Source organism: Cervus canadensis, chromosome 28 (genome assembly GCF_019320065.1).
Source record: "Cervus canadensis isolate Bull #8, Minnesota chromosome 28, ASM1932006v1, whole genome shotgun sequence".
Taxonomy (NCBI): Eukaryota; Metazoa; Chordata; class Mammalia; order Artiodactyla; family Cervidae; genus Cervus; species Cervus canadensis.
This window is the reverse complement of record NC_057413.1, coordinates 8,449,281-8,475,274: the sequence shown is the minus strand read 5'-3', so window position 1 is coordinate 8,475,274 and position 25,994 is coordinate 8,449,281. Positions and strand designations below refer to the sequence as shown.

General features: G+C 45.3%; 1 protein-coding gene across 12 annotated transcripts in view; it reads right to left on the bottom strand.

Annotated features, from left to right (window-relative positions):
* The window catches only part of PHACTR1 (phosphatase and actin regulator 1), a 490,759-nt gene that overhangs the window by 175,695 nt on the left and 289,070 nt on the right, over window positions 1-25,994 (bottom strand). For all 12 annotated transcript variants that reach the window (XM_043450090.1, XM_043450084.1, XM_043450085.1 and 9 more), the window contains one exon: window positions 12,628-12,792. In XM_043450090.1, coding sequence (XP_043306025.1) covers window positions 12,628-12,792 — 165 coding nt within the window. The remainder of the gene's footprint in view (window positions 1-12,627; window positions 12,793-25,994) is intronic.

Below are 25,994 nucleotides of genomic sequence, written 5' to 3'. Positions count from 1 at the left end.
CCTCGTCACAGGGAACTCCTGATTGATTCCCTTGGAAGTCAGTGGCCAGGCAGACACCTTATCACAAATGCGGTAAAGCTTGTGTCCTTTCAGAATCAGTTCTGCAGATGTCCAGCCCTAAATCAAGCACTTGCTCCAGAGCCTGTGCTGTCAATGGCTGCTTACCTAGTCCAGGCATCTTCTGTTTCTATGTGCCATATAGCAGAAAGACGCCATGTTCCAGGGCAAACGGAAATGCGATGGTTTTGGATGGTATTTGTTTGGAGCCAGTTCAGTTTATTCTTTCTTATTCAGTAAATAAACAAACCATCTGCCATGTACATGACACTGTGTGATACAAGGATGGATAAGCTGTTAACCCCTGCCTCTAAGGGCATTCAAGAAAGAAATCACGATTTCCAGTGTCCATGTTCATTGATGAGATTCTCTGCCTTCACATTTCAGCTTTCTAGAGATAAGTAGGAAAAGGAAAGGATCCTGTAACATCACTTTAGTGCAAACGAATGATATGTTTTAGCATCTAAGTTATGAGCTCCCATATGCATGGATCCAAAATGCAACATAAGTGACAAGATGCCAGGCTTAAGTTCCTACTCTGCCATTTCTAACTAAAAAGTATCTAGCTGCTTTAAGCATCCGTTTCTACACCTGCCAAACCGGCCTAATAACAGCATGTAGGTCTGTTGTGAGAGTAAAGTAATATGGCATAGAAAAGGGCATTCATATTCACATTCATAGAAAACCCAATAGATTATAACAACTGCCGCTGTTATCAGCAAAACTGCTAAAGCACACTCTACATGGAAAGAAGGGAGTAAGTAGCACTTGCGGTTTTCTTACACCTTGACAATGGAGGTGGCTGGCTTCCAAAAACAGCACCCCACGAACCATGCTCCTGGTACTCACATTCTTGTTTGGTCTGCTCCAACAAAGAGTCTGGGCTGCTCCAGGGACTTGTTCTTAAGCAACAGAACCCTGCAAAGGGGGTACTGGGCCAACTCTGGACGAGAGTCTTAACTGGCCTGGCAGCTTTTACTTTTGCCTTCTTGGGGGCCCTGAGTCATCCTGCTGGACAAACCACAGGAAGAGACCTCATGGAATGGCACTGAGAGGACCCAGAGAAGGAGAGAGGTCCCGAGAGCCTCCAGTCCCATCTGTCTGCAAACACGGGAGAGGCCCTGAGGGAGACCGGCTGAAGAATCATCCAGCTGAGCCCAGTCACAGGACATAATACAACTGAGTGTGTTGCTTTAAGCCACTAAGTTTTGGGGTATTTCATTCCAAGCAACAGATAACCCAAGCAACAGTACTGCCCAGATAACCTGACCTATGAACTCTGATAAACTGAAAAGCAATCATGAAAGTTCTTCCAAGGCTGGAACCTTCTGGCTTATGCTTCAATCGCTGCCCTCACCTCTCCACTTTCAGACTAATAGAGGACCTCAACGATACAGCTGGCCAGCCACTGCACTTGGGTACCCAGTATGCCAGGTGCTCTATCTAATGCTGGAGGTCAGAGGGGCAAAGGCAGTCATGATTGCCATCATCAAGGACTTCACAGTCTTGACATGTAAGCAAAGAGCACTGCATAAAGTTCACTTCAACAGGAAACAATGAGTTCTAAACAGTCTCCACTCCAGGTGGGGGCTGATTTTCACAACCGTTAGCCTGTCCCTCCTAGAGTTGTCCTTTAAAAATAGGACCACTAAGTCTACTTTGCCTTCTAACCCCTAGACGTTCCCTCTGTGGGCCCTGATGGATATGCAGGAAAGAAGATTCTGTACCTGTCCATGCTCAGCCTTTTTTTGTTGTTGAGAAACTGAATTTTCCAATCCTACAAGGAGAACTGTGATCCAGCCAGGTGCTGAGAACTACGCAACTTGATGATTTCTTATTAAAATCAGATGCTCAGTAGTGCTCTGATTATTTGCATGTTTGTTTTTCCTAGTCATGAGACTTGTCATCACTGAAAAATGTGTGGAGATACACTTAATCTTCCTCCACAGCCACTGCCCTGATGTTTCTGTTTCCCTTGGAATGCTAAAGCCATGTGAAGGCGAACTTTGCATCTTGACACAATCCAATCAATCTCAAAAAACGCTTCCCTTAAGCTCATACCCCTTTTGGTGATGACTCTGTATTTCTCCTTCTTCCTTCTAGCCAAACTCCTTAAAAGAAGTCTGCTTTCTCAACGCTCATTCATACCTTAAGCATATGCTTTCTAAACTCCAAGCCATATGGCTTCCCTGAAACTGTTCTCCCCAAAGACACCAGTGATGAGTTGTCACTGAATACAACAGGCACTTTTCAGTCCTGACTATCTCGTCAGGACCTGGCAGACCAGACCTTCTTCCTTTCTTGAAATCTGGACAAGGAACCCAACGACCCCTACTGGTTTTCCTCCTAACTCTAGCGGGCCTTGTCTACCTTCTCCATAGACTCCTCTGCCTGTGTTCATAACTTACAGGTCAGGGGGCCTCAGGGGCTCCGAAAGCCCCTCTTTGCTTCCCATGTGACACTCTCCTTTGGACTTTTCATCCCATGGCTTCAACAAATATCCAGGTCCCACAACTTGCAGATCAGCATTTCCACCCAGACCTCTCTTGATTCCAGTCCTCTGTATTCAGTATCTTCCATCTATATTTCATATCCTTCCAGCATGCCTCCAAATAAATGCTCAATTTTCCCGATAAACCTGATGTAGTAAGTGGTACCTCCACCCATCTGACTGGCATGTCACTGCTCAAGAGAGAAACCAGAGCATGCCCTTTACTCTTCCCTTACTCTCCACATCCAAGTGTAATCAAGTCCTGCTGATTCTGCCTCCTAAATATCTCCAGCAACTGTCTAGGTTATCTTCATTTCTCGCCCACAGTATAATCAACCACCTGCTAACCAGTTTCCTTGTTACCAGAACCAGAGACACTTCATATTCCTTTGGCTGTGACAGCAATGAGGTATCTTAATTCTCCCACAAGCATATCTTCTCTCATTAAAAACACAAACATATAGAAGAAGCTACTTTAACAACACTGGGTACATCTGCAAACTTTCCCCATCATATAGAGAATGAGCTTTCAAAAAGGCAGGTCTTCCGATAGCTTCCTTAGGATAATACATCAGGAAAAAGCCTGATGAGAACTCCAGGACGTTCTCATGAGAACCTCAGACTCTTGCCCACTTTTTCTTCCTCATCTCTCACTCCTCTGAGCGGCTCTCAGCCAACAATCCTTCCCTAACCACCACTTCTCTGCAAGCTGTGGACAGCCCATCTCTCCTGTCCTCTTTTCCAGGCCTCCTTCCACTCTGTTCCTTCCACTGGGAGAGAAGATTCCCTCACCCCCATTGCCTAACTCCATAGTTAAATGCCCATTGCTCTAGGAAACCTTTCCTGGTAAGTTAAGAGAACAGTTGGCTTTGTCTCCTTTGAGTTCCTGGAACCCTCGTGTGCCTCCCATCACTTTTACTGGGCTGGCCAAAAAGTTCATTTGGATTCTCCCATAGCATTTTATGGAAAAACCTGAACAGAGTTTTCGGCCAACCCAATGCTTTGTTGTAACTATTGGCTTCATCACTTGGTTTTCCCTTAAGACCATAACCTTTGGGAGACGGGGGACATGTCTGTCCTCACTGTTGCCTTTTTTAGGGACAGTGGCAGTGCTTGGTACATATACGTAGGTGCAACATGCCAAGCTGGTATCATTCTGAACTTGCTATGGTTTACAGAAGTCTATCACCTTGTCAGCTGGGAAAGCGCGGCTCCAAGAGAACATTAAATTTAGGGCACAGAGTCCTAAACCAGCTCTCTTCCAAGCACACACATGTCTATTCACACATGTCTATCACTGATGTTTTCAATCTATTGGTTTCAGCTCTTGGCCTGAATGAAAAGAAACTTCCAACTCAAGAGTGCCAGTGATGATCCAGAGGGTCTTCCTAGTTAGCACAGCCAGTCTTGTGCTGGATCTGAGGCAATGATTCCACTTACGAAAGGGATTTGCAGTTCTACACCAGAAAAGGATGTCATGATAAGCCTGGAAGAAAAGTTTAGGGTTTCGTTCTCTCTTCCAGGAATTGCAGGTGACCTAGGTCTTCCCTGGACGCTGAGATGGTAAAGAATCTGCCTGCAACTCAGGAGACTGGGGTTCGATCCCTGGGTTGGGAAGCTCCTCTGGAGAAGGGAATGGTGACCCAATGCAGTATTCTTGCCTAGAGAAGCCCACGGACAGGGGAGCCCATGGACAGTCTACAGGGTTGCAGAAGAGTCGGACATGACTGAGCAACTAACACTTTCCCTTAATCACACAGCATGCTAGGGATCCCTAATAGAGAGGAATCAGCAACGTGGGGCTAGCAGGGGGGCCAACTGTCCTGGATATCAGTGACAGACTCTCCCTGCAGAGCCAGGAAGCCAACACACCAGGTCCAAAGGCAGAATCCAGTTTAGACTGTCTTCACTGTCTAAGCAGTTTGATTTGAAGAGGAACAATTCTAGAGACAGGGGCTACCCAGGAAGGGATTCCTTGAAGCTAGTGGTTGCTAAAGATATGAACTGCATGAATCAGTTCAGTTCAGTTGCTCAGTCATGTCCGGCTCTTTGCGAGCCCATGGACTGCAGCACGCCAGGCCTCCCTGCCCATCACCAAGTCCCAGAGTTTACCGAAAATCATGTCCATTGAGTCATCCAGGAAGAAATAAAGGAAGCAGAGTCTAGTCCTGAGGGAAGGGGGCAGCTATAAAGTAGCCTAAGTAGGTACAAGCCAGGCTTCAGGGTCGGCTCCTGCTCTGGGGAGGGGTGGTTTAAGAAAAGCAAAACCTACAGCTGAAGGGCAATCAGTCCGAGGACCTAATGAGAAGGCTGGAGCTCCATGCTCAGGTGAGTCCCTAAGCGTCCCCTACCCACAGGTGTATTCATGTCATGCTGTACAGAAAAACCCTGGGCAAATCATGCAGACGGTTCTTGGACCCTGTTATTAACCTGAACGGAGCTCCCAACACATTTCAGGCCTGGCCCTTCATCACTGCTGGCAGTTGGGTGGGGCTGGAGTAAGTACGGTGGCGCTAGTAGTGAAAAAAACCCGTCTGCCAAGAAACCTAAGAGACGTGGGTTCAATCCCTGGGTTGGGAAGATCACCTAAAGAAGGAAATGGCCACCCACTCCAGTATTCTTGCCTGGAGAATCCCATGGACAGAGGAGCCTGGCGGGCTACAGTCCATGACGTGTAAAAAGCAACCTTTGATTTTCTATGAATTAAATTGCAGTACTTTATTAGCCTGAAATTATTATGGACTGAATCATCTCAACTGGAGAAAAAGAAACAGAATCGTTCCAAGAACATATCAATGAGCGATTAGTTGAACACTAGAATCAAAGGACAGTTTCTTTCATTACTTGATTGAAAATAGGAAATTAAATCGGCACAAGATTTTGCGATAAGAGAGATACTAGGTGTTTGTTTATTAGCAGATGGGATCATTTCTCACATTCTAAATAACTTCCTTACATATTCCTCCACCTCAGCCACCCACTTTCAAAGTTTCAGTCTTCATTTTGTCTCCATAACTGCACCACTTTGAAAATCACAAGCTCAACAACGCGGTTCTGAACCCACGAGCTCCTGTCCTTCCGGCTTCCTTCTGGCAACTGATCCCACTGACCATCTAAAAATTCTTTGACTTCTTTGGAACTTAAAGTCTCTTTTTTATTAGAATTATTTTTGTTTAAATTACACAAATTTCAAATATACAGAAAAGTGTAGAGAATAACATTCATGAACCCACCACCCAGGATACACATTAATAGTGGACCTTTTTGCCTTGTGTTTTTTAAAAGAAATAAAATGTTACAGTTACTGTTGAAGTTATCAGGAATCCTTCCCATTCCCATTCAGTTTTCAGGGCATATATATTGCCAGTAAAGACTATAATGTATCTTACTCTGTACATCCTTCTATTACTTGCTTTCTTCACTCATCAGTGTTTTCAAGATTGATTTTTTTTTTTTTTAAATTCCTCTCAACCCACTGGACCTCTCCTTTCCTATCCAATGTAAATTCCAGGAGCACAATGGGGTGAACTGTATCCCCTCAAAAGATGTTCAAGACCTAACCTTCATCAATGGAACCTTACTGGGAAATATGGTCTTTGCACATGTAATAAGTTAAAGATCTCTGGATGCGGTCATCTGTCTTGGACAGTCGAAAGCATTAGTTCTTCGGCGCTCAGCCTTTTTATGGTCAAACTCGCACATCCGTACGTGACTACAGGAAAAACCACAGCTTTGACTATGTGAACCTTTGTTGGCAAAGTGATGTTTCTGCTTTTTAATATGCTGTCTAGGTTTGTTATAGCTTTTCTTCCAAGCAACAAGCATCTTTTAACTTTGTGGCTAGAGTCAATGCTTTTGAACTGTGATGTTGGAGAAGACCCTTGACAGTCCCTTGGACTGCAAGGAGATCAAACCAATCAATACTAAAGGAAACCAACCCCGAATACTCATTGGAAGGACTGATGCTGAAGATCCAACAATTTGGCCAGCTGATGTGAAGAGCTGATTCATTGGAAAAGACCCTGATGCTGGGAAAGATCGAGGGCAGGAGGAAAAAGAGAATGACAGAGGATGAAATGGTTGGATAGCATCACCGACTCAATGGACATTAGTTTGAGCAAGCTCTGGGAGTTGGTGATGGACAGGGAAGCCTGGTGTGCTGCAGTCCACAGGGTCGCAAAGAGTTGGACACGACGGAGCGAGTGAACAACAACAATCCTGGATATGGAATGGATTCTTCATGCAATGTCTGGTGTCCTCCTAAGAGAAAGGACACTGAGATTTGAGATAGAGAGACCAGGTGGGATGAGGACCATGTGAAGACTGAGATTCAAGTTGGGCAGCTACAAGCCAGGAAACACTTAGGGCTGCCCAGTAGCCACCAGAAGCTATGAGAGGCGTGGGGCAATTCTCCCTCAAAGCTTTCAGGAAGAACCAACCCTGCCAACACCTTGATTTTGGACTTCTGGACTCCAGAATTATGAGAGAAGAACTTTTTGCTCTTCTCAGCCTCCAAATTTGCAGTGATTTATTACAGCAGCTGCAGGAAACTGACATAAATAATCCCCTTTGTCTATCTTGCCCTTTTATCCATCTGGCAAAACTCCAGCCATGGACAGACCCAGCTATCTGCTTTATCCAAAGCTGTGTTCAGCCAGCCATGCAGACTCATCACCGTCGACCTGAAGTGGGCCTAACTCTGCACGTCTTCCTCGTCTCCTCCCTGGTAGGAGATGATCTTATCACCTAGGAAGACTCAGGGTCACTTCCAACTTCCTACCTGACCAGGAAACCAGGCCCTCGATTCCCTCGCTTCACCGGAGGCGGCTGTTTAGCCCTTTGCGGATGCTAACTCTCTCATCGGGGCTCTATATCCCAACTACCCATGTCATCTCAGCCCTCTCACCCTCCTGGTCTCATATTTTCTAACTCCTTCTACTGGATTCCTCACATTGGCTCCTCCTGCTTCTGTCCTTTTCATCATAAAACGCCAGCAACAAATTAGAAGGCGCACACACAGTCCCTCCCAAGCAAAATGCACACACACAAGCCCCTGAAGACACATGCGTGTCCGCCACCATCCATTCTGATCTTGTCTCTCTTCTCCACTTGACAGCCAGACATTTTGAGAATTTATTCTTCCCCATTTCCTGCTAAATTCTCACTCCACACTCATTTGGCACCTACTCCCAAAGAACCCACCTCTTGCTAAGTTCATCTGAACTCGAGACGACCAGAATCACTGACGTCGATGGGCATTTTTTCTGTACTTCTTTCACTTGACTTCTTCATGGCAATGAATACAGGTCATCATTCCCCACGCCTTGAAACGTTCCTCGTCTCCTGGCTCCTGTCTCCACAGCCTTCTGGTTTTCCTCCTACATCTTTCTTCCTCCTTCATAGGTTCAGGCCGTTCTGTCCAGTCGTAGCGATGATATTCTTCCTGTGTCTACAAGACAGCCTTCGGCCCAGTTTTCTTTCTTTTCCCTACTCACTCCCTCACCAAGCTCACGCACGGTCATTGCTCTAATCAACACACAATCCCAAAGTTACAAATCCAGAGCAGACCTCTCCTCTGCCTTCCATATATTCAATGACAATATTGGGTATCACAAAGCCGACTCGAACAGAGACCTAAAATTAGAACCATTTCTCCTGCACTTCCCTGCCCGCCTCCGCTCCTCCAAACCTGTCACTCTCCCAAAGGACTCATTTTTAAGGCCACACCATATACCCTAGATCAACATTAGAGTGTCAAATGTGACACTTCTCTCTTCTTCCACCAACTGATCTGTTGCTAATTCCTGACACTGGTTTCTTATGACAGCTCCTAAATCCACCCATTTCTATCAACAAATATTAGTCCAAGCCACTATCACCGGCACAGCGACCTCCTAACTGGTCTTCCTGCAGCCACACCCACCCTTGTCTAATTTGTTCTACAGGATACAAGACCAGCGAGGCTCCAGTCCCTGATAACCATTCCAGCCTCAGTCCATCCCATATGCCTTGCCTTCCATTCTCTAGTCACTGCTTTCCTAGCTTGCTCACTCCTGCTTTGTCACCGCAGGACCTTTGCACATGTCATTTATGCTACCCGGAATGCTAATTTTCTAAATTCCTACTCCCTCGGACCCCAGCTCAAATTTCTCTTTCTCAGGAAAGTCTCCTTGCTCCCTCAAACTTCCCCCTCCACCATTCTTTTGAGCACCTTCCCTTCCCTGTCCTGTCACAGGTGTGATCTTCACCTTTCCTCTTGTCATTTGATGTCTCCCTCTTCCAGCAACACCATGCATGCCAAACCCACAAGTCTGGTTTCCGCTCATGGTCACACTCCACGGCCAGTTTCAGTATGTGGACGGCACTCGGGAAAAGGTTTTTTATTATTACTTTTTTTTTATTGTTGTTCAAGCCCTAGGGATGCAGGAAAGCTTTAGAAGCACAAAGAGAAATTTGGCACATGGTAGATTTCCAGGGCCAACTCCTGCAGCTTATGATTTTCTGTCAAGAGGAAACAAAAGCGTAATTCGATGGCATCTTCACAGTTTATTCCTGCCAGTTCTGCTTTTCTATAAATATAGTCCTCATTTCCAAGGGATCTGGAGAAGATGGCCGTGGTTGACTATTTGGGGGAGGCCCTCTCAATTTCAGATGGGATGCTGTCATCTGTCTCTGCTCCTGGGGCAGGTGTGGGGTGTGGCAGACACCTGCTGCTGATTCCACAGAAGCTGGACGTGGCGGGCTCAGCGCTTCACAGGACCTGGGCAGGGCCTCTGAGGGCAGGCCGAAAGGCATGTCAAGGTCATCTCCATGAGGACCCGTTATTTGGTGTTCTATCCGTTCCTGTTGTACTCCTCCCATCGTGTAACGCCAGATGCTTCTGAGAGAAGCTCCTTGTCCTGTTGGCCTTTCACCACCATCCAAAGTTCAGCACCAAAGACCTTTTAAGGACACCAGCCTTCAGCTTGGAATACAAAGATGTCTGAGCAGCATGGAACGTGGAAAGCAGTCTCTGATAAACTCATGTAACTGTTGATGCCAAAACTGAGGAAAATGTTGAGATCATCATTTTCCATTGTGGTTCTCTTATTGCTAACACAACTTACAAAGCAAGATTTCTGGATGCACCTTTGAAAATGCTGTATACACAGACACATGCATTCTGTAACTTGAATTACAGTGAAACTACTGTATAGCTAATTCTGGCAAATTAGAACTGTAACTCACCGTGGCAATAATAACAGGCCAAGTATGCATTGTATTAATGTCCTTTTGTGTAATCAAGAAAGCACACAAGTTTAAATGCAAATACATCATATAAATGTAATATCTGGGCTTATTCTATATATTTAAAATTGTGGAAATTGTACATATGAAAATACGTTACATACACATATATACACACACATACACACGACAAATAAATGCATAACAGTTAAAACTGGTCAACCAATGAACATTCCCACAATCAGTCAATCCTCTTGTATATTTAATACTTGACGCTTAGCCACGCAAAGTTTGTACTTCAAAGTACTATTTGATCGTACACACAATTTATCATGTTAAACATCTTTCAGTTGTCAATTTTTTTTCTCTGTGAAGCTAAGAACTAGCACAGGAAGTCTCTCTTTATTTACAAAAGCCAGGAATATTATTTCTGAATCCAGTTAAGAACAAAACATACTAGAGTCCACACCACTGACTTAAACTAAAAAACCAGATTAGCTTGTTACAGCATATAACCCATCCATTTATCATGGTTTATAGAGCCCATAGCCTATCTCCTATTTTCTCTAATTCAGGAGCTGATTGTCCTTTAAAGAAAGCCACACAGGGACTTCATTCAGTGGCTAAGACTCCACACTCCCAATTCAGGGGGGCAGGGGTCGATCCCTGGTCAGGAAACTAGCTCTCACATGCCACAACTAAGATCCCACAGACTGCAATGAAGACAGAAGGTCCCATGTGCCATGACCAAACCTTGGCACAGCCAAATAATAAAATAAAATAAATATATTTTTAAAAAATAAATAAAACACATGGAAATATTACATTCATTTGCCAAATTAACCAGTTTGGCCACTGAAGTCGTAATAACTTGCTAAGAACAGTTAACACTAAGAAAGATTAAAGTTGCAACTTTGCCTATCTCAGGTCTTAATTCTTCCTCTCTAAAGTTTTAAATGAAAAAATTTTCAGACTTTAATGGTTCATGAGTAGTCTGATGCCACTGGATCTGCATCCATCAAAGGACGAGTTCTCTGACACCTTAAAGTAGTCAGCACAAAGGTTCAGGTGCCTTTTTGCACAAGAAACATCGGAGCTTCGCCCTACGGTCTTGCCAAATGGACCAAGGCAAGCTCATGAATGTCCAGAGGAAATGCGTCCACTACAGCACCGTTCAGGAGTTCATGCTGATACATGGCAATTATTTAAATGTATTACATGGGATTGTTTCATTATAAGCTATTTTCATAGCACAGTCAGGAGGACCACAAAGGAACTTGTGGAATCTTTATTATTTTTTTCCAGTGTTTCCAGAACATTCCCTGTTTCTTCCTGTTCACCTCTGACCCCTCACTTTGCCTGAGAATATATTTCATTTAGATTTCTCTTCTCCAAGGCAAGGCTGTAAGTGCCCTTTTCTGTTTCACTCTGGGGGGATATAGAAGAGTCATCCCTTTAGAGTTTTGCTTGCATGAAAAACTCTCACGAGTGTTCAGAAGTATGTAAATGACCTACACGCTTTATGACACCTTAACAAGCCCATATAATGATCAAAAGCCAGGGAGAATGCATTCAGGTGAAGAGACTGTCAGCGGGGTGACAATTTAGAGATTCATGAAATTCACAGGTTCATCCTAATCTCAGGAAGGAATGAACAAATGATGGTGACAGGACATTGAGGCTCCCATCTCAGAAAGCACCAACTGGGGATGGCTACATGAAAACTGGTACAGATTTCGAGACTTGGCAACCTTCCTATCTCTGTTTTTCTCTTTCATTCCTCAAAGCAACCAGCATGAAAACTCTCAGCTCTGTAGAGAAGGTACGAGAAGCAGATTGCCTATTTCACACTTTGGGAGTGAGCCGCAGGGGGTAGAGGACCAGGAAAGAGAGAAGGTGATGATTCTGAGGAGGAGGGAGAACAGGACACGGGGTTAGAAGCAACTAAAAGCCCCAGAGTAGCCCTGGATAACCTGTGTCCTTAGGTATCAAAATCAGAATGAAACAAAGAGAATGAATCTGCATGGCTCCTTCATCATCTCATCTCAAACCCAACACAGTGAAATCAGAACTCTTAGCATTTCTTTCCCTACACACTTCTCTCTGTAAGACTCTTATTAAAAAAAAATTCACATGAAGTGCCACCATGAACATCCTACTTAATACTTTGTCATGTAAGGTACCATTCTCACCCCATCTCACAAATGAGAAAACTGGGGTACAAGGTTCAATCAACCAAGGTCATGCAACTAACAAGTTTCAGAGCTGTACTTGAAGCTAGGTCATCTGACTCCAGAGTCTGTGCTCGTCAGACCCCAGCCCTGCTGACTTTACCCAGATTCCTTTGCTGTTGACTAGGCTATGAACTAGAGAGTTATCTTTGTCATTTTACAATGATGTTTCACTTATTCAAGATTCTTCCTCCATGAAAAAACCTATTCCTATCTGCCAACGACCATACACAACTTACTTTCTGCTCTGTGTTGATTTTTTACCGGAGAAGGGAAAATAAGGACGAAAAATAAGAAATGGATTGTCAATGCTGGAATGAAAGCATTTAACTATGGGCAAGGTGGAGCTGTAAGTTCAGGTATTTATAGATCAAATCAAAGTGGTGGTTGTATAAACTGAAAAGCAACAACAAAATACCAGAGACTCGTGAAAACACATAGGCTCTAAAAGCCATTTTCAATCACACTGAAGAATTATTCCACACGAGAGCAATTCCAAGGCTGGATTTTTTTCTTTCCTTTGGTTCAGGCAGCCAATTGTAATTAAATTCTACTAACAAACGTACCGAGTTGAAGTCAACAGACACCCAACGAAAAATCAAGGTAAACAAATAATCTTACCTGCAGACGTGTGTTTGAACTTTTCACTTTTCTTCTTCCTCCATTTCCAAGGCTTGAAGATCCTTCCTAGGTTGGCAAACTTACTTCTCCTCCGGATGGGTGGGGTGTGGGTGCCTGGGACGAGGGAGTCAGAACGCATGGCCGCCAGCCTCTCCACTTCCTCAGCTTGTTTTCCCGAGGAGGAGATGGAAAAAGGAGAAAGAAAAGTGTTAAAATGGGAGCCTCACAGATGGCCAACGTTCTCCATGGTTACAGATAACAGAAACCACATGACCGAACTTCCGTTTCTCTTTTTGCCTTTTGGAATGGAAGTCATACCAACGTGTTCTAAAGGCTGGTGACAGTCAGCCAAACCCTAGGGGATCTGGAGCACCCAAAACGGATTTGGCCAACCTTAACCTAGGCTTGAGAAGGACGAGGAGGAACAGAGCCCTCCTGACACAGAGACTCCCAACAAGGCGAGGATGGGGCGTGAGAAGAGTCAAGTAAGTCAGTGTAACTACTGGTCCAGCACTTTCTCAAGCAAGACCTGGCAGATGCTATCACTGTAACACCGTCTGCTGAGGAAAGAGGGAGAAAACATTTACCAACTGTCCATTCCAATGCCAACATTTCCACCACCCACGACGCTCCTTCCTAGGATGATGCTTCACCCAGACGGGCAGAAGCACTAGACTCTACTGAATGAGTGGCTCCCCCTTAAAAATCCAACTGACTGTTTTCAGAACCACACTTCAGCAGATCTTATAATTGCTTTAATTCCTCTAAGTCTTTTTGTTCCTGGTGCTTTGCTTTAATAAAAAATTCTTAGAAATTGAGAGTTGAGAGTGATACTAGGTACCGTCTAGACTCATCCCAACAACTTGACATTTGAGGACATGAAGACCTTCAAACTCATAATACCTCAGGGACCCTTTCTTAAGGGCCGCAATCACTCTGACTCCTTTTATCACTTGGGACAAAACTCTCTTCCAATGTACTTGAGCAGCTATAGATCTCAGGGAGGTAAAGAGACCCTGACTTGAATTTTTATGACAGGAATAATCAGAGAAAGTAACCTCATTGGCAAAATCAAGGCAGGCGGGAGAGATCTACCTTTCCAGAAAGTCCAGTTACATCTAGAGCTGAGGCCAACACAGAACTACTCTGCTGGGCCTCTAACATCATCCTTCAGAAAAACCTGGACTTTGCAACACAGGTTGATCTCTGAAGCTCGGTCTCACAGCCTGACGTTCTACCTGCTGTCAGCCAGCATGGTTTGAACTCAGGAGATTCAATTATTCAACAGAAAGAGACAGAACAGCATTGAAACATATACACTGCCATGGGTGAAGTAGATACCCAGTGGGAATTTGCTATATGATGCAGGGAGCTCAAAGGGGACATATGTATGCCTATGGCTGATTCCTGCTGATGTATGGATGAAACCAATACAACACTGTAAAGCAATTATCCTCCAATTTAAATAAATGAAAAAAAAACAGACCTATATATGGGACCTCAACCATGTGCCAGGCAGCGTGACAGTGACCGATGATGGCAGGCTGGTGAAGGTTGTGTCAAGACTGAAAGAAAGCAGGTGAATTTTAGAGACGTCTGGGAAGCCAAGTCAACAGGACCCAGGACTGACTGGGTGGGTGAGGGGAGGAGGCAGATCATTCCTGAGGCCCCATGGATCACGTCAGTGGAATGGCCCCCTCCATTGCTGGAATCAGGGGACACTGTGGGGGCATGAATTTGGGGGACGGTGGTGAGCAGCCAACGATCTGAACATGCTGCATGGTGAAAGCAGTTAACCCTTTGATTATAGGGTTCAGTGCATGGGGAGCCCCTCTCTTCCATCACTGTCTTACGTGACCACTTAATACTGAATCAGACACTGATCTTTCCTGGAGCAGATACACCGAAGAACTGGACATGGTTGGGCAGACTCTAGAGGAGGGGACAGTGGCATCAGTGTGGAAAATTCCGCTGTCAGGGGGAAACTGCCAAATTCAACGGAGGCAAAGAGGACAGAGGGGCGGACTCTTCTTCACTGCTGGAGAAGACCCCAGGGTGTGCCATTTGGGGCTGGATTTTAGAGAAGGAACCGTTCTCCTGACATGGGGAAGAGGAGAAGTGGATCCCTGGAAGGAGAAAGAGACCCAAAAGGAACAGAGAGGGCTGAAAGAATACGGCATGCCTGGGAGCTACAAGAAACCCAGGGAACCAGCGGGGTCAGCTACACTGGGTGAGATGGGGAGTCAGTGGTGAGAGGCGGGGGATGGGTCTGGAGCCAGACTCTGCAGGCCTTCGGAAAACTGGGTGTTTGGGTTTGACCCTATTTGCAGAGGGAGATGGATGAGAATCTGAAAATGGGAATTGACATTATTACACTCAACGAATACTTTCGGACTGCTCACTGTGTACCAGACACTCGGGCTATGTCAGTAAACAGGAGATTAAAAATACCAACTGACAGAGCTTCCGCTGGGGGGTAGGGTGGAGAGCAGGCAACACACAGTCAAAGTAAGTAAACCGTACAGTAGGTTAGGAGACAGATGCTTGAGGGAGAAAAGAAAAGGTAAATATGACAAGTAAATGATATCAAGAGTGTCTAGGTGCGGGAGGGACTCAGTTTTAACTAGTCTGATTGAGAAGACATAAGACCAGGACACAATATCAGATTTGTTTCCGAGAAATATCACAGTAACAGCCACGGCATCTTGAACTGGAGTGTGAAAAGACAGGCATCGGGGAGAGTAACAAAGGAGGCTACCAAACACATCTGGAGGGTAGTGACAGAGGGGACACGGAGAAAAGATGTGATTCGGCAGACAGAGAGTCAACACATCGTGGTAATTTTCTAGATCCACATGGCGGAGGACAAGAAAGCAAGAATGAGGTTTTCGCTTCCCGTGACCAGGGAGATAATGTAGACTTTGCGTGTTTTAATGGACTCTGACCAGAAAGGAAAGAAGCAGGAAAGGATGGTTGCTCAAGGACAAGGGCTTTGAAGCCAAATAATGAAGTCTATTTTTTTTTTTCTTCTTTAGGGAGTTGGATTCTATTTCTTAAGCTCACGGAGAACTACTGAAGGAAGTTTGTCAGGAAGGGGTGGGAAGACAGGATCACATTACTAGGCTGAGCAGCAAGAGCCAGTGGAGAGCAAGAGACTGAAGATGCAGGGATGAGACTGGGAAGTCTGTGACACAGGGGTCTTAGGGAGGAGAAGAGGTGGGATCAAAAGTACTTACAGAAATTAGTCATCAAAGACTTTACTCTGAGTGACGAACATCTGAACCGAGGTCTCTGATCACAAATGGCACGGATCAGATATGAGCCTCAGGAAGATGAATCTGGCAGCAATGGATAAAGTGGATTATTGGAGACTGAAGAGACAAAGATAAAGATGGAGGAGACTTCTTTAAGTAAGTCTGGGTTACAGAGAGGTTGAGCAGACTGGTTCTTAAAAAAAAAAAAAAACTGCAATGAGGAAATAGAAGCCAAATGGAGCAAGTAAACAGCCTCTGGAGCAATACTGATTTTGTTAATTATTCTCTTTAAAGGGTACCAGCTGCTTGAGTTGAGCATGCTAAGTCGCTTCTATCGTGTCCGACTCTTTGCGACCCCATGGACTGCAGCCCACCAGGCTTCTTGTCCATGGGATTTTTCAGGCAAGAATACTGGAGTGGGTTGCCATATCCTCCTCCACGGGACCTTCCTGACCCAGAGATTGAACCCTTGTCTCATGTCTCCTGCACTGCAGACGGGTTCTTTATCACTAGAACCATCCGGATGCCCCCTCAACAATGCTCAACAGCTGGGAAGAGGCACATAGTGACAACTGTGGGAAGCCACACCAAGGAGGGTTTGAGTCCAGGATGGAAACCAACTCAAGACAGTCTGGTGATCTCACTCCCACAAGATCACTTTCTCTTTTGTGGCCACCACCTTTGAAAAACTTCTTCCCTTAGCTGATAATCTCAACTTGTCCAGATGTTGCACCTACCTTCCTTATCTAGTCTCCTGTCTTCAAACTTACACGTTAAACTGTTGCTAGATTACTTCTCTCAGAAATTTCCAATGGCTCCCCGTAACTTACAGTAGAAAGTTCTGGTTTCTTGCTTTGCCCTTCAGGAATCTCCATCTGAGTTCTGGCCCAGAATGATCTTCTAGTACTTCTCTAAACAGACGCTGCAGCCCAAATGAAACACTGCCTAGACCCAATAGACTTGGGGAGAGGGAAATCAAACCACTAGAAATTATATGCAAAATTTCATGTCTATTTGAGTATCTGCATTTGGCTGGAGGAGTTCCCATCTTTTGAGTCTCCAAACAGTCTAAGACACAAAGGTAAAAAATTTAAAGCATCCAGGGGCTTTCCTGGTGGCTCAGAAGTAAAGAATCCAACTGTGAAGCAGGAGACAAGGGTTCAACCCCTGGTTCGGGAAGATCCCACATGCCTCAGAGCAACTAAGCCAATGCACCACAATTATTGAGCTTGCACTCTAGAGCTTGGGAGCTGCAACTACTAAGCCCACATACCAGAATTACGAAAGCCCACAAGCCCAGAGCCTGTGCTCTGAGACAAGAGAAGACACTGCAAAGAGAAGCCCGCACCCCTCAACTAGAGAAAAGCCCGCACAGCAACTAAGACCCAGCACAGCCAAAGATAAATAAACAAAAAAAAAGGTTTTTTTAAAACTAAAACATCCAGGTTGAGGCCTCTATGAGTTCAGCCAACTTAAATCATCTTCTGCTAAGGATTAAAGGGAGAGGGTATATACTGAAGCCAAAAAAAAAAAAAAAAAAAAAACCCACAAAAACCCCAGATACGAGTTATTCAGGATTGCCATGGAGTGCACTCTCATAGTTGGTGCTTCCTAATGGTCTGTTCGGTCAGTAAATGAATGAGGGCATCTGACCCCACTCATTCACACCATCTTGAGAGGTATGAAAATCATCATCCCTACTCGACCCAGAAAAATGCATTGCGAGGACCCAAAAGCTCTTTCACAATCACAACTTTCAGAAATGAATAAAAATTATTCTGAAATTACCATGCTAAAATAATTATAAGAAATTAGAAGTGCCTTTGAAAAATTTAGAGTAGAAAAGAGCTGACAAAACATTATAAAGGCCTAATTATAACTCCATCGTTAAATGAACCCTTATGAAGTATATTATTAAATCCAAGATGTTTAGTCCTTAAGGCTAGATTTTTTGAACAGATGAATTATTTTAACTGTTTATGTTCTAATCATCACACGACTTCTTCCCCCCCTGTTCATCTGATGGAAGGGGCTAGCTCTCAACCTGTTTTGCCCCTAGACAATGACCTTGGAAGGCTTGAAAGTGAAGAAAGAGACCAACTCTGAACACAGTTTGAGGAGGAAGAAAAACAAGAAAACAGAACACAGCTCAGAATACAGTGGCCTCTGTCCAACCAACCCCAGGGACAGGAGCGAACAGGATGGAGCTGAGTAGGAGAGGAAAGCTCTGTTTATGAAAACAGCCTTCTTTTGAAACACATGAAGGAAAGGCTGCTTCGCCCAAGCCCGCTGCCCTCAAAGGTGGCTTCCTCTTGCTGCTGAGAGAGGAGACAGCTGTCTGGAGAAAGTGCTCACTGAGACACAAATCAGCTCGAATGTCAACAGCCAGAACTGAGAATGCTGATCCCCTAAGGCGGGAAGCTGGGCAGCTGAGCTCGTTCAGAGAGCTGAGGGAGGAGGGGAGGCCTGGATCTCTGGGGTCTTCCCCGCGCATCTATCAAAGATGCCCTCCTAACAGACCAGGTGATCTGGGCTCCCTTTCAGGATATGACTGGGATTGGGGCCTGTCTGGGAGGAGGCGGCTTTTCATTCTCTTTAGCAAAGCAGGAGACAAAGCACCAGATGGATGCATGATTTTACCACATTATTGACCAGGGGATTTTTGCAGAAGCTAATACCTGCGGCTGGTGATTTGTTATGTAAATGAATATCGATACAGTCTGGTCAAAAAACGTTCAGGGTAACAAAAGAGGCATTAATACCTCAATAAGTTGTTAATCACCAAGAACCCAAGTAGCTGTGTCTGTGTGTGCTCTGGAGGCACACTCCCCACCCCAACACCCTCCCAGCCCTGCCCCTGGCCCCCTGGGGTGGCAGGCTGCTCCCCATGGGCTCTTAGAGCCTGCAGGGGGTGGGGCACAGCAGAGGGCTCTTCAGCTGGCATTCCCCTACGATGGTTTTTTCGCATGGTGGCTCAGCTTTCAAAAGGCTTATCCAAAGAAAGCACCAGCTTTGGTGTCCTGCTGGCCTAGAATGTGCTAGTCACTCAGAGTCCCCCTGAGAAGTCTGGACAGAAGGGAGCCACAGCATCTGTGTTGTCTGATGTCTAGTCAACGGACGAGGCAGAAGGGCCAGGACATCTGGGGCCTCCACTCTAGATCTCTCCACGTGCCAAGTGCTCTTGGGATTTCTGAACAACTTGAGAGGCTCCCAGGTTGGACTCTTGCTTCTCAACCCAAAGCGAACCCCAGAAGAGAATGCTTATGTAGCAGGATCTGGGAACATTTGCTTTCCCTTCCAAAAGATTGCAAGGGGTTCTGTTTTCATGACATCTCGCCAGTCTAGGAAAGGGAGCCCAGGATGGGGGTGGAGAGCTGTCAGTCAGGTACACTGAGCTGCCCAGGGCACAAAACTGCCACCTTTCTGCCTCAGGCAGCAAGACCTTTACTTACAGATGCAAAACAAAGTCACACAGGTCCCTGGCCATTTAGGAAGTGCTCAACGACTATTGCTCTCCCCTTTTAAAAATGCAATTTCAGTTCCAAGAGACACCTTATCACAGGGACATGGAGAATGGTTATGAAGCATCAGGCATAAGAGGGCTGTGGTTTCCCTTTTTCACTCCAAAACTGTCACAGCACAGTCTCCTTTAGAGGCCAGATCTCTCTGAAGCGTTTCTGTCCAACCTACGACTGATCTGTGTTAACTACCAGGTGTGTTTAAAAAAACAAGAGAGTGATGCATATTTATCCTAAAAATCAGGACCCACTGCCTAGTTCCAGGAGGTGCTGAATGGGAGGACTGGGCATTAGAGGGGGTGGCCATGAAGGTGAATGGAGGCTCCGTTGCTCAGAAAAGGTCGCCTGGTTTAGGGGTCACACAGGAGCCTGTAAGGGCTGGGAGGCAAAGCAGAACTGCCACATTGCCCATGGAGCTCCTAAAGGGTTCAGTGCAAACACAAATGTGATTCCTGAAAACACGCTGGTATTAACATCGCTGAGGACAAGGATCTGTGGCATTCATACCTCTTCTCTTTCTAGCCTTCCCTTGACCTTCACTGTCCTTACATATTCTTCCACCCTCTATGTACCACCTGCCCCTTCCTCACCCCTCACCAGCAAGTCAAAGATGGATCCAATATTAGAATTAAGGTATGGGCACTGATTCAGGCATATGCTGTGTGCTTAGTCACTCAGTCATGTCTGACTCTTTGTGACACCATGGACTGTAGCCCTCCTGGCTCCTCTGTCCATGGGGATTCTCCAGGCAAGAATACCAGAGTGGGTTGCCATGCCCTTCTTCCAGGGATCCTCCCAACCCTGGGATTGAACCCAGGTCTCCTGCATTGCGGGTGTATTCTTTACCATCTGAGCCACCAGGGAAGCCCATGAATACTGGACTGGGTAGACCATTTCCTTCTCCAGGGGATCTTCCTGACCCAGGAATCGAACTGGGGTCTCCTGCATTGCAGGCAGATTCTTAACCCGCTGAGCTACTAGGGATGAACACAGCTTCACTGAACAAAGGCTTTCTCTGTCTTAATCCAAAGGCTGGTTAATCTGAGTGAGGCAGGCTCCAGTGAGGAGGGGACGGAGCTCTGGAGCCCCTTGGCTACTTAACACAGGTGGCTGCCTTCTCTACCTGGGACTCCCCAAAGAAAAAGCCAGCCATATGCCCACAAACTTCACCCCCAGTCCAGATGCAACCATCACACACCGCTCAGCCACTGTGCCTCCGGAGGGACAGAAAAGTGTTTATATTTAGAAAGCAGCTAATCAATAATCCTGTTACAGGAAGGGTATTCTTCCCAGGGGAAGAACCAATAAGGGGTGCGCCTTACAGTCCTGAGGTCTGGAAGCAGGTAGAAAAAATCAATTAGGCTGCATGTACCCAGGCCAATGAAAAAACCAAAAAGTGAAAGTCTGTCGCTAAACCGTGTCCAACTCCGTGTGACCCCATGGACTGCAGCCCGCCAGGCTCCTTTGTTCATGGAATTTCCCAGGCCAGAATACTGGAGTGGGTTGCCACTTCCTTCGACCCAGAGTTCGAACCTATTTCTCTAGCTTGGGAGGTGAATTCTTTACCACTGAGCCAGCAGGCACTGGTCAACTTCCTCTTTTCTGGCTCCAGAGATTTCTGCCTGGCAGGGGGCAGTCCCACCCACTGGCAGGAGCTGGTCTTAAAGGGCTTTCCCAGGCTTGCCACTGTCTTCAGCACTCTGAACAGCCACCGTTTACTGGCACCTTGGCAAAGGCACACCAGGACGCTATGACAACATCGGGAGGAGAGAGGGGAATTCATGGATCCCGTGGGACCAAAGATGGCCCAAGCCATGTTTGTGTTAATCTGCTCTTGAAGCAGTAGTTGAAATCCAAGAGGAATAAGAGAATATCCCTTAAATCCTAGGCCCTAAGATGTACTTTTGAAGATGAAAAGAGGGTAGGTCTACTGGTTCTGAACTTTAGAGGTCATTGTATAAGCAGTTATATGACTAACATGAACTCTGCAGACTCTGAACAGGATATGAGTTCCTTGCAACAGGAAGAGATTTTAATCAGGAGATGCTTCTGTATGTATTGATGTGAATGACGACCATGACGATGATGGTGATGATAGTATTATAACACTGACCACTTTTTAGACACAAAGTCAGCCAGGCACTTAACCTAAGGACTCAATACATAATACCTTACATAATCCTCACATTAATCTTACAAGCTACTGTTATTATTCAATCTCCACTTTACAGGTGGGGAAATTGAGAAACGGATGAATAGGAAGATGCAATTCTCAGCAAAGAGAAAGCCAGGCTTTAAATGAAGATTTGTCTGTTTTCAAGTATACCTTCCCACACTATGAGAATCTGGCTCTTCAAATCTCTATGTTAGTGACTAATGTAATAGGGCTTCAGTGATGAGGGAGAAAACAAGCTTCTTTTTGAAAAGGCTACAAAACAGATGCCAGTGTAAGTTAATCTAGAAGCACATTAAAAAGCAGAGACATTACTTTGCCAACAAAGGTCCGTCGAGTCAATGCTATGGTTTTTCCAGTAGTCGTGAAGAGTGAGAGTTGGACCATAAAGAAAGCTGAGTGCCGAAGAATTGATGCTTTAGTCCCTTGGACTGCAACATCAAACCAGTCAATTCTAAAGGAAATCAGTCCTGAATATTTATTGGAAGGACTGATGCTGAGGCTGAAACTTCAAAACTTTGGTCACCTGATCCCGAACAACAGACTCATGGGGAAAGACCCTGACACTGGGAAAATCGAAGGCAGGAGAAGGGGACAACAGAGGATGAGATGGCTGGATGGCATCACTGACTCGACTGACATGAGTTTGAGCAAGCTTCGGGAGTTGGTGATGGACAGGGAAGCCTGGCGTGCTGCAGTCCACTGGGTCACAAAAAGTCGGACACGACTGAGCGACTGGACTGAGCAAAAGAAAAGTGGTGTCATTGGTCTTATCCTAAAATGTCATAAAACATACACACATATAAAATGCACATGCATATAATATAAGCAAACATGCCCTGGAGGATACCCACCCAAAGTCACTAGGACACGCAGAACCAGCAGGATGTTCTCCATGAAGCCCCCGTGACCCAGGTTACAATTCGGAGCTCAGCAGGTGCCAGTGTGGCCTGAAACAGGCTCAGATCTGCTTCACTTAGAAAGGGCTATACACGGTGTATGGTGGCAAGAATCTCAGTTTTTAAACCAGGAGGATGTGGGTTCAGATCTGGAATCTACTGCCTACTAGCTGTAAGATAAGGGTTCTTTTTGGCGTCTGGGCAGGAGGCCTGTGTTTCCTGATTTTCCTCGGGACAATCACCTCTCCTCCACTTCCAGTCCTGGCAACTCAGGAAACTGCGATCTCACTCCCGAGACCAGAGGTGGGCACGTGACCCAGCGCCAGCCAATCAGAACACTGCATTCTCCTCCCACTCTCCTACCCGTACTCATTCTTCAGGGATGAGGAAGTGAGCCCCGCCAGGCAATGAGACTAAATTATAGATTTTGTTGGGGCTATTGATAGGCGTGCGCTCTCAACTGGGATTGCCTATTAGGCCCTAAACCTGGTCAAAGCAGGGGCCATAAATTTTAAAACCTTCTGTCAGATTTGGTTAAATATTAAAAAAAAATTTCTAGGGCGCAATGGTAATTCACATGCTTTGGAAGAAAACAATTCTATTAAGTTGAATACTTTCTATTTTCAGAGTTCTGTGCTGAGAGGATATTCACATTCCAGGACCACAGACAGTCAATGGACAAAGAACATTGCTAACAGACTAGACAGGAGGGGAATTTAAATTTATAGAGGTGTTTCTATTCATTGAGATAGTAGATGTTATCCACAAAATTCTTCCTGAGATAGTCAAAACAAAGTTCCTGTTTCATCTCCCAGGAATCTAACCTTCAACCACCAAAGAATGTAACAACTACAAAAATTTATAACGCATTCTATTGTTCCTTTAATCTACAAATTGTGCTGGGAATGGAACCTTTGTATTTAAATCGTAAATGAACTCTCAAGTCTTTTGTTAATCCAAAGTGACAATCTAAATAATGTAAATTCTGTGCTCATCCTAAAACCTCAGATCCTTGGGTCCCATGCTCTTGAGTAAGTACATAATGCCTCTCACAGCTTCAAATTAGACCTCAACGAAACCTGGTTTCTCCTGCAGGGGTCAGCAAACTCTTTCTGTAAAGCCAAATCATAACTATCTACGTTCAGTTGCTCAGTCTGTTACAACTCCTTGTGACCCCAGAGACTCCAGCCCGCCAGGGTCCTCTCTCTGTCCATGGGATTCTCCAGGCAAGAATACTGGAGTGGGTTGCCACGCCCTCCTCCAAGGGATCTTCCTAACCCAAGGGCTGAACCTGCATCTTCTGTGTCTCCTGCACTGGCAGGCAGGTTCTTTACCACTGCGCCACCTGGGAAGCTCCAATATGGGCCATTCACTTCTGCTGCAAATACTCAATTCTGCTGCTGCAACATGAAAGCAGCCTCAAACAAATGTACACAAATGGACACGGCTGTGTTTCAAAGACTTATTTACCCAAACAGGCAGCCAGCCTTTGGGACCATGTCAACTCTTGCCCTATAGCATGGAGTTGCTGGTAATCTTTCTGCCATCTCGAAGGAAGAGCCTGCCTGAGAATTGAGCCAATGGAGAAGAAAATAAAAGGTTGAGGGAGGTATTGCTCAGGTTAGCCCCTGAATCATTTGGGGCCCTGAATCCAGCCATGCCTGAAATCATTCTAAACCCAGACCAATGAATTATATGAACCAATGAATTATCCTTTTCACTTAATCCAGGGTGGGTTTGGTTCACTTTCACTTGCAACCACAAGAGTTCTAACAAATTAACTGTGTGATCACCAGCTCGCTCTCCTATAAAACAAGGACAATACTGACTTGCAAGGATTAATAGGTATGTACTTAAAAGCCCTCGTTGTAGTACTTAAAAGTCAGGCAGACCACCTGGCCAATGAGGGTTCCTCTAGGGTACAATTCCTTACCTCTTCACCCTAGGATGTCCCTTAAGGAATTAGATGATTTTTTTTTTTTTTTTGGAGTTTTGGCGGCTCTGAACTATGCTGAAACACTCCAGGCTGATGTAAGAATCTACTGAAGTAAGTACCAGTGAAATTTTTTAAATCACTGGTTTGCATCTGAAAGCTGACGAACCAGAATGTGAATGCACAATCAGCAGTCCAGGGAATTCTGATGCCAGGGTTCTGACACTCACACGTGGAGAAACAGACTAGACACGGGAATTCCTACAGAAGCCTAGACTCCTACTCCCATCTCCCCAGTTAAATCTATCTAAAGCCTTCAGGAGGCTGGCTAAGGAGGACCATCCCTAGGATAGAAACCTAAGTCATGCTTCAGCACCATCAGCCAGCCCCCAAATCCTCAAATCACTAAAATTTTTTGCACGCATGCTCAGTCATGTCTGATTCTTTCTGACCCTATAGACCAGAGCTGCCAGGCTCCTCTGTCCATGGGAATCTCCAGGCAAGAATCCTAGAGTGGGTTGCCATGCCATCCTCCAGGGGATCTTCCTAACCCAGGGATCAAACCCATGTCTCTTACATCTCCTCCACTGGCAGGCAGCTTTTTTTTTTTTTTTTATTTTACTGTACAACATTGTATTGGTTTTACTACCAGCGCCCTCTGGGAAGCCCAAGATGCCTAATGTTCATGGACTGCTTTATTCTTTCCAAGTGCTTTTTACCTCTATCATCTCCTTAGATTTTCAAAACCTCCCCTTTATGCAGGTAGGGCATCAAATTTCCTAACTTTGTTTCCCTACAATAATGATTAACATACTATTTTCTCAAATATCACAATTTAGCCTTTCTGAGACCTAAGAAGGTCCACGACAAACCTTTTAATCCTTTATTTCTCAAGCTTAATTTAATCACAAATATAGTTGCTTGGTGTTTCCCTGTGGATAATGATTTCAGTCTCATCAGAGACTAATGTTCACGAGAACAAAATTTGCAAAATGCCAAGGCAGTGTCTTTCTGTCCCCTTTTATGGTTGCAGGAAGTTAAGACATCGAGGGGTCAACTGACTTGCCCAGAATGCACCAACTCAGAGGAATTACAGTGGTCCAGGGCTTCTGAGTCTAGAGACGGTCAACTGTCATGCACATCTCTTGTCTACTGGATGGCTTGAGAATGCTCAAGGCCAGGCGCTGCAGGCTGTTGGTTCATCTATTTTCAGGCAGTCTTTTCCTCCGTTAATACTGTCAAGGTGCACACACTTCTCGACATGTCTCCTCCCCAGAGCTCATTCTACCATCTCATAATAGTCACTCAGTTATTACCGAATATAGGATGACAGCCTGAGGAAACCTCACATTCCACTGAAAAGGACCATTTCTCGAGTCTACTTCCTCTTAAGCTCAGATTTCCCATCTTCTTCCTCTGATAATGTTAGTTTCCTTCTCTACCTCCCGTTAGTTCACGGGCCAGCTCCTCAGTGCCGTTTGTCATTTGTGTAGGGACTGTGTGAAATCTAAATAGTACCTCTGGAAAAAACATTTTAGCAAGAATGTTGGTTCCTTGCTAAAATATGCTTTCATTCCCTTTCCCTGGGTG